At 42.6% G+C, this 9495-nt stretch overlaps 1 protein-coding gene across 5 annotated transcripts in view; it reads right to left on the bottom strand.

The window, feature by feature from the left end:
• Window positions 1-384: 384 nt before the first annotated feature.
• Window positions 385-9495, bottom strand: part of sh3pxd2aa (SH3 and PX domains 2Aa) — a 113692-nt gene continuing 104581 nt past the window's right edge. For all 5 annotated transcript variants that reach the window (XM_038714551.1, XM_038714553.1, XM_038714549.1 and 2 more), the window contains one exon: window positions 385-9224. In XM_038714551.1, the coding sequence (XP_038570479.1) occupies window positions 7209-9224 (2016 nt within the window). In that variant the 3' untranslated portion in view covers window positions 385-7208. The remainder of the gene's footprint in view (window positions 9225-9495) is intronic.

The raw sequence follows: 9495 nt of genomic DNA, 5'->3' as shown, positions 1-9495 counted from the left end.
TCATGTAACTCTGGACACAAGTTATAAATCTCTCCACACACACACACACATTTGGATACAGGAGAGCAAAACTTCTAGTCTCCTCATTCCTGGGGCTCCGAGAGCTCGTTCATCTTCATTCATCGCTCTCAGCCTCCTCACACTTTTCTCTCATAATTCATACCTTGCTATATATAACCAGCTGCATTGTTCTGCTCCTCCACATCTAAACTCACTTAATCTGGCTCACACAATAAAGCGAATAAAGATAAATGTCTCAATGTGTAATATTACTGTCAAATACTATCTAGCTATATCACCAGCAGGGAGGGGGTTTGCTGCTCTTTATCTGCAGTAGCACATGTGACTGGAAGTGACTTCCAGACAAATGAAAAGGAGCCGGTCTAAAACAACAAAGATAATACATTTAATATTGTTTCTCTTTTGGGCAATGCGAGATACAATGTAAACATGTACAAGATACAAAAAACAGGGAACAAGACTTGTCAAAATGAAAAGGGTAGATAAGAAAATGCCCCGTTTTCAAAATAATGCACACGTGCAGAATGTCTCCAATCAGAAAGGAATTTGGACAGCATTTGCTTTCATTGTATGTCGTCCCAGTGCACTGGACACTTTGAACAGATTAGTGTGTGTGGCCTTGCAATGTATGATTTAGTGTTCAGACTCTCATTGGATTATTATTGACATTTACAGTGGAATAACGCCCCCTTTTGTCCTCCTTGTGAAGGAGGAAAACAAGCAGTTTGCAAGGGTTAAACACACTTTGCATAACAACAACGGTGATAGAAAAAGAAAATAAAAGAATTGCACCTCCTTTGGTCCAACTCGAGGCCCGTAGTTGTTATTGTGTTCGTTAGTGTGGCTTACATGCTGGTAACGGCTTGTTTTCGTCAGAATTTACAGATCAAGAGCTTGATGGCATACGGCTTCCAAGTGTTTTTTTTTTGGCACACTGCTCTCGACAGCAGGATGGTAACAAACTCTATTCTATAAACGCAACTTTGACGCTAAAAGAAGGATCCACCTTCCCATGAATCTACCCCACGCTGTAACTCAACATCAATCACTTCTGACAGCTCACCTCCACCACAAAGATACGGCTGAGTGCCGACCTGCACCAGAGGCTCCCACGTAGAATGGCCGTTAGCGCTGCAATAGCATCCGACTGGCTAAGGTTAATTAAGACACAATGTTGTGCTAATTAGAAACAGGGATTCAAAACAGAGACAAAGAAAAAGTGCCACAGAGACACAGCTGCATGCCTCGTTCCTCGACACAGCCTCTTCTCTGGAGCTCTGAGACAGCTCCCGCTGATGCCCGCTAGTGCGTCAAATAACTGCGATTCTGTGAACAAGTTTTCAGAATGACATAAATAATCAGCATTCTCTGATTCACAGGCTTGGGATTTTTTATTTTTTTTTACCCCAACTGCTTGAAAAAAGCCCTGCAGCCTCGCTTGTTATTTTTCTTTGTTCTCTCACACTCTAACAACTAGATATTAATTTAAAAAACCTGCAAAATCATCCCCTTAAATACCTCTCACCTGCTCCTACACACTTACTAAAACTTTCCTATCCAACCTACCCCCATCTTCTATCAAACCAATGTCATCATTAACTTTTAATTGCCATTTTTATTAACTCAGCAATCACTTCCAGAGCTGGGTGCTGTTGACTTCAAGCACTTTTGGGTTTTTTTGGATTTCTTCCCATTATAAATTAAAGCTTGTTTCATAGATGTGAATAAACCCTTCAAATCCTGTGTTACACTTTGATGGCATTCAATTGTTTTCTCAACAGAAACACAAAGGAACAAGGCAAAAACAGAGACAGGGAATCCACCGTTTGAAGTCATTTTTTGTCTTTTCCCAAAAAACTTTTTCCCCAACACCCAGCTCAACTCTCACACCCTCAGGGCTACATAAGATCTGAAGACACTGACAGTAAAAGAAGCTAAAATCAGACGCAGAATCACCTTTAAAAAGGCATTCTGTGGACGAAGAGTTAAGACAGACAGAAGCTGCTGTGGTGTGAACTCACTTGTCTCTCACTGACTTGCCGTTTCTTGCGCAGCAGAATCAAAAACGTCAAGTGCTGCAATTAAAAACATTGTTTGGAGTAATGAGATCTCACAGTTCAGAAGAGGAGCTCATTAGGTCTGGGTTGTTGTTTTTTTACCTGTTTACGGGAATTATTTTTCATCGTTTTTAGAGTGGAAGCAGTGCCCACTCGCCTTTCATCTCCCTCCTATCAAAGCAAAGCTCCTCTCACCTCCCTCTCACCTTGTCTCCTAGAATCCACTATCTTATCCATCTTGTGTCTCACTGCATCCTGCTCTCGCAAATCTCCTCCTTGACCTCCAAATTCTCTTCTCCTGAGCGCACCTGCAAACAATCCATCTCATCATGCAAAAACACCCCCTCCACCCCACCGCAAACCCTCCTAGATATCTCAATCATTTCACTGGGAATAGACTGCTTGGCTGTGTCGAGGAAGGACAGAGATGCAAATACGGTGAGGGAAGAAAGAAAGAGAAGTGGGGAGCAGAAAGGAAGTGTTGGAATATGCTATGGCAGCAGCTAGTGTTGGGGATTACAGAGCTTAAGGTGCTTCACGCCTGAGAGGTGCCATCCATTTGTTAAAATAAAAATAGAGTGAGGAATAAAACAGGGTGAAGGCGTAGCGGAGCTATCTCGCCCGCCTGACTTCGGAGAATACGTCGGGGACACTCATATATTTCCTTTTGGCATGAATGACTCCTCATCATCATAGAGCGCGTGTTGGCATGTGCGCACACGCTCGGTTTTGCAGGTGGAATGCAAAAATATTACCTCCCCCAAATCCATTTCCATTCTGCCAAGTGGATGCAGCCAGGTTTACGTGCGGCGTAGCTGAGACAGGCTGAACTGGCGTAGGCCATGATTGGAAAAAGAAGCGTGTAACTTAAAGGAGCAGTTAGACATTTTGGGAAATAAAGTCACTTTCTTACCCAATAGGAGTTAAGATTGATAACCTACCACTCTCATGTCTGTATGCTAAAGCCAAAACCAGGATCGAGTCAGCTTAGCATAAAGACTGAAAACCGAGATAAACAGCTGACCGAATGTCCAACATCTCTAAAGTTCATTAATTAGCACGTTAGGCCTATATCTCATTTGTTTAATGTTGCCAGATACAGGACACAGCAGACAGGTGTAAGTTGCGTGCTGGACCACGATTGGCTTCCAGTTGTGATGTCACACTCTGATTGGCTAGCACATATTGCCTCAGTTGGTTAAAAAAAATGACGTGTCAAACATCCAACTAAGTGAGGTAACCATAAGCAAAACATGTCTTAACGTCATGAGAGTGGTATATCTTGGCAAAAAAAAAGTGAATCAGGATATTTCCTAAAATGTCAAGCTAAAGGATTTATGGACAACCCCCCCCAACAACAATACAGGCAACTCTGTGTATATGTCTGTACACGCAAGAAGTCTTTAGCACAATGACGTATTCACCTTTAGCACATGGATAAGGCCTGCCTGGGGCACAGCAAAGACGAAAATAAAGGTTTTTCTATTTTTGGCGTACATCCTGGAAGTTGATGGATTGAAATGAAAAGGCCTGAAGGAGCGTTCATCTCCCCGCTTTCTTGTTTACCATCTAGACTCTCTCCAGCCGATTCCAAATGTCACCTTCGCCATTGTGATTGGTGGGGGGAAAAGTCCGGTCCTGGTTTGACAACAGGGGGGTAAATGTCGAGAGAGGGCTCCACGTAGGTGCAGAGAGGATACACTCCAGAGGGATGACAAAGAATAAAAGACGACAACAACAACAACACAAGAAAATATCAAAAATCCATTCAGGCACAAACGTGACAGCTCAGAGCAGGGCCACAGAGGGCCCTGATGATGGGCCTATGACTCTCCATCGTCGAAAAAGACCCCAGATGGCTGTAATGTCAATACAGAATGGGTCAGCGGGTTTCTGCCATGCCATTCACAAATCACTGTCCGCTGCTGATCCAGGGCAGGAGGAGCAGAGATGCTCATGTTCGTTATTATAAAAGTACATGTCAGGAGATTATGAGATATCACATACCACTGCTTTGGTCCAATGATGCTTTCAGGGCCTTTCACATGTGCTCTTTGAAATAAACTTCAAATAATATGCTTGAAATGGTGGTAAAAGCTTGTGACTGGCAGTTTAACTGGAAATATCTGCTCCCAGCATGAGAAGTGGCAATGTTCACGTTTTCCTACACCTGTGATATTTTTCCTCATGTTCAAGCATGATGTGTTTCTTATCTATTGCACATTTCCTTGTGGGTACATTCCCGAATTTGACAAAAAGGGTAAAAAAATAAAAATAAAAAATGGGGGAAATAAGAAGGAAAAAATAAAATGAAAGCATGAATAAAAAAAAAGATGCTACACAGCTAAATGTAAGCCTGACACAGAACGATTCCCTTGCTATTTCAGAAGTAAATTCAACTCGATCAAACAAAACAATAAGCAATAATAATAAAAGCAAAATGTTAAAAGTGATTCAACACATTTACATAATGCCTTCGTCTGTATGGGCAGAGGCCTTGTTGCATCCTAATTCTTAATTTTAGTATTTTAGGTCCTTATATGATGATATTTTTACATTTTGTTGATTGAGTCGACATTTTGCATATCAAGCTGAGTGCAAAGTGTAACAATGATAATGTGTATAATAGGATACAGAGATATTTGGAATGGGGGAATAAGGTGATTATCAAACTGTGAAAAGAGTATTCATAATAAATATACATTAAATCAGGCATTATGTAAAGCACAATAAAGATGAAGGAAGTGCCCATGATTTGCTAAAGTTGCAGCACACAGCATAGATAAAAAAAAAAAAGGATTTTTGTTTAAATTTTCAAAAAAATTAATTATTTCCCAATGAAAACATGTGGTACAAAATATTTTTAGCTGCACTGAGATTTTTAAAAAAAGAAAAGAAAACAACATTACATTTCTGTACAGTTATAAATGTGACTCACTGACCAGCAGCGCATTTCTTATTGCACTGAGGTAGGACGGCTGGTAAGCCAGGTAGATGGAACAGAAATAATTTGTAGTACCTTTGACCTCCCACAAGAGGTCTCTATTACTCCAATTCTACTCAGACTTTGGCATGGTCACTGCCATAACCTCATTTGAGGTAAGAAAAAAAAAATTACGATTAAATAATTCCAAAAAACGTATTCAATAAATAATATGCTGATTATTTACTGCATCTTTACATTAATGCACCATAAAAACAGGTTTAAAGTGCACTAATTCACAAAACAGAATCACTTCGTTCCTAATTATTGTCACTGTGTGATCACAGAGTAACGTATTAACAAACAAAAAACAAATACGGTTTCACTAAAATAGATTACTGCGATCTAGCAGGTACTGTACTTTGTTTAATACTATGATACTGTCCAGCAGAAACATAATGAAGTTAGTGTTCAGCCTCATACAGAGAGCTCAAACCGTTCGTTAGAAAACGTATTTCAGCAGTCTTGAACATCAGCCATTTGAATTTTGAAAGCTGGATTTTAGCTCCACATTTTCCATATAACAATTCTGCAATGGGGGAGAATCTTTCCAAACTTGATATTTTAGGTGAGAAGTCTTATTTATATGATCTTATAATATATGAAACCCAACTATCATTAACTTTTAAACAAGTTAATACACTACGTTGTGTTCTATTTAAAGGTCAAAACCCCATACTGCACAGCAATACCTAATAACTTTTTAATTGACTGTGTCTTTTTTAGAAAATACATCAAGTGCTTCCAGTCCAGGCCTTTTCAGTTCACTCAGGCATTTTGTTGAATACACTGTATTACTTGCATATAAATAAATAGTAAAATCACAAACAAAGCCAATGAAATGACATTTCTCTGTGGGCTAAATGCCATGCAAATATGTCCCTGGGATTTAATTATTTCACCGTATTTCCAGTAACTATTCAAAACATATCTGCAACAGCAGTATTATTATATGTATACAAAGCAAAATATATACAAAATAAATTGTTTCCGGAACTAAAAGCACTACAGTAAACCTAAACCTTTGTAAACTAATTGTTTTCATCTTTTGAGGTTAAGATATCCAGATACGAGGTTGTTTTGTTCTGGAGAGCACTGAAGTTACAAGTTGTTCTGTTGTGTTTTTTCAAGTTTCACAGGTTTATTTTATGCATTTGTTATCCCAGATAGTTACACCTGGGATTAAAAACATGAATATTACTGTCACATATTTTCTGGGGCTTGAGAATCTACGATAAAGCTAAGCCAATGTATCGAACCTGAGCACCTACTGATTACTTTGCCAGTGTCCAATGGTACAAGACACGAGGCAGGAGCTTTAACTTTTCCAATTCTAGGCAGACGGTGGAAAACAGATGTCACAAGAAAGCAGAAATAATTCTCTAAGAAAGACTTGCACCAACACAAGACATTATAACATGAACAATGAAACAAAATAAAAATATCGATAACAAGATTAAAATGTTGTTTTAGTTTGCTTGGTGACTTTGTGCTTCAAACGAATAAAGTCTCTGCTGACTTGAACCCCTTAAAAGCACTCTAGATCGAAACCTTGCACTTTGTTTGCACTCTATAGTGGCGCTCTTAATTGGTTATGGAAATACTCCTGGTGGTGTTCATAGGCCTATGGCACTCTAAAAAGATTTGGTTGATTTAATGTTTTACCATCCACCATTTAGGACCATCCAGGTGAACAAAATACAAAAGGCACTTATCGGCCATCATAGTCAGTGATGGGCAGGAATAAACATAGCCATTACCCTGCTCAATTTCTGTATTACATGATGCAAACCTCTTTAAGAGGTTATCACTCCCATTCATACCATTTTAAATCTTAAAGACACTGTCCTCCTCAAATTTGAAGGGTGACCAATCCCATGTTTCTGTCCCCCATTGCCAGCCAAAATATTTAAAATGTTTATACTCCCCTTCGTATACATTTTAGTAAACCAGCACTAAAGGTGTCCTTCCCTATCAGATTAAAACATCTTTCTTTTTACACCCAGTCTTTTCATAAATGTACATTTTCAAGGACATATTGCTTAGAGGAGATTGCGGGTAACATTCTTAAGGAGTGATGCCACCCATGTCCTTAAAGACATCAAAAGGGGGGGTGGGGGGGGGGGGGGGGGGGCGAAGGGTTGTTTTTATTTTTTCCGCTCTAGGTAGTTGGAGGGGACCCAGCCCTTGCGAGGAAGCAGGCTGTCCTGCACCTGGCAGTACCACCATCCATTGGGGTTTCTCTCCAAAACCTCCAGATAGGTGCCCTCAGTGAAACCCATAGTTTCCTCATCACCACGATAGTCAGCGATGGACACGTACACATCCCTGCCAAGGTTGTTGTGGATCAGTTGGCTCTTCTCTATGGGCTTGGGTCGGACTGTGGACACGGGGATGCCATTGCGTTGGTTAACTCTGCTAAGGGCGTCCTGGACATTGCTTGTGCTGAATGAGCTCCCTGAGGACCCCAGGCTGGAGCGGTCGGTAGGCCTCGTCTGACTTTCAACAACTACATGCGGCCGCACTGTGCTGAAGGAAGCATTTCGACGGACACCAAGAGTGGCAGAACCAGAGCCATAGTGATCACTTCTGCCAAGTGAGTCATTTCGCCTCAGAGATCCTGTCATGTAGTGCGCGTCCTTGGCTGGCTGTGTTGTGGTCACATACACAGACTGAGGCCTCACCGCCACCTGGCGTACCCCATTTCTCATCCTAACGCCTCCATTAACCATTCCAGATGGCTTAGAGAAGCCACCAGGAGGCTTAGAGGGAATCGGTGGCGTGTTCCTCCTCAAGCCTTGATGCTGCTGGTTCAGACCCTGAATATTGATGTTATTGAGGGTCAAAACATGCTGCTCGTTTTTCTCCAGGCTGTTGGACTTGCTGCCACCACTCCCGTGGCCATCTGATTCTAACCCACCTGCATCACCCACTTGTCTGACAGGTTCCAGGTAGTACGAGGGAGCCCAGCCTTCCTCTGACCCCCAACGGATGTACCACCAACCGCTTTCCTGCTTCTCCAGAACCTCGACCTCCACACCGGCTGGAAAGCTGATCTCCGAGTCCTGGATCTTTTTATAGGCGTCCACGGAGCGGTAGAGATTGGGGCCTTCAACGTCTGAGTCACCACGGCTCCCTTTGGAGTAAACAGAAGAGAGATCTGAGGTACTGCGCGAACACATTGAGTCCTCTGATGAGATAACGGAGGCTGTTTCAGAGTCATCTCCACGAGTAGGTTTGAGGCCATGTCGAAACTGACTTGTAGGCCTCAGCTGCCGTCTCAGAGAGCTGATGTCCATCCTCTCAGGACTCTGGGGCTCTGATTTGGTCAGGAGTGGTTTAGGTCTTACAGAAGGCTTGGGCCTAGTGGAGGGGCTCTGGCCTATTCTCTGCTCCACATCTCGGCTTAAGGCAGGGTTTTTCTTGGGGCCTCTGCTCAATTCATCTGATGAAGAGTGGGGGCTGTTGTCGTGCGACCTGAGGCTGATATCTACGTGTCTGCCCAGGGTCTGGCTTCTCCGGTTCATCTCTGGTGTCACTGTCTTCATGGGTCTACCAGCTAAAGGTGATGATCCAGAGGGTTTGCGTGGGACTGTGGAGGAATGGTAGCTCCTTGGGGAATTCGGCTCACTGGAACCTTTGACTGAAGTTCCTTCAATGCCACTGCTTCGCCTGAAGCCATCATTCTCATAGATAGACTCCTCTTTTGCACCCTCCTCTACAGACCTGAAGGAAGCTCTTCGATGGGTGAACACAGGGGATGCCTTGCAGACAGGAGAAGCCTTGCACGAAGGAGGGGAGTTGCGGTACTTGTCGCTGACCACGCTGCTGATCTTCACATCCAGGACACGGTCATCCTTCAGGGAATCTGTGTCCGATTCACCTTCACATCCAATTGCAGGAACATCATATTCAGGTTCCTCATACACAGGCCTGCTCGGTGGCTCTGAGGCTTTAGAGGCAGAGTTAGCAAGAGTGGGAGTCTCCTCGGAGTCTTGTTTTTTGACAGGTGGAGCTGGGGGAGGAACTTTGGGCCGCGTCAGGGTGCTGGTCCGGCGGTTGAGGTTAGGCTTCTTGCGCTTGTCGATGTAGGAGCAAGGGGCCCAGCCCTCCATTTCTCCGATCTGCACATACCACCAGCCTCCAGGGTTCTTCTCTATCACCTGGACAACAAGACATGAAAGATAAAAGAGTATTTTATTTTCTTTAGGATTTGTCAAACTTGCTAAACACTGAAATGGGATAAGGTTAGGGTTTAGATGATCTGATAATCAAAGACATGCCGTTATTTTACCTGCTATTACTTCTTACTGCTTCTTGCACAGACAAGACAGACAGACTGACAAAAGTTAACACACTGTCGAGAACTGTCAGCTCAACATAACTTAAAAAACCCTGGAAGGAATCTATGTTGTTATCTTCATCCCTCTACCT

The sequence above is a fragment of the Micropterus salmoides genome, unplaced genomic scaffold (assembly GCF_014851395.1).
Source record: "Micropterus salmoides isolate LMB-PRFRI ecotype aquatic unplaced genomic scaffold, ASM1485139v1 Ms_hic_scaffold_12, whole genome shotgun sequence".
Lineage (NCBI taxonomy): Eukaryota > Metazoa > Chordata > Actinopteri > Centrarchiformes > Centrarchidae > Micropterus > Micropterus salmoides.
Note: the sequence above shows the minus strand (reverse complement) of the source record. Positions and strands in the feature narration are given on the sequence as shown.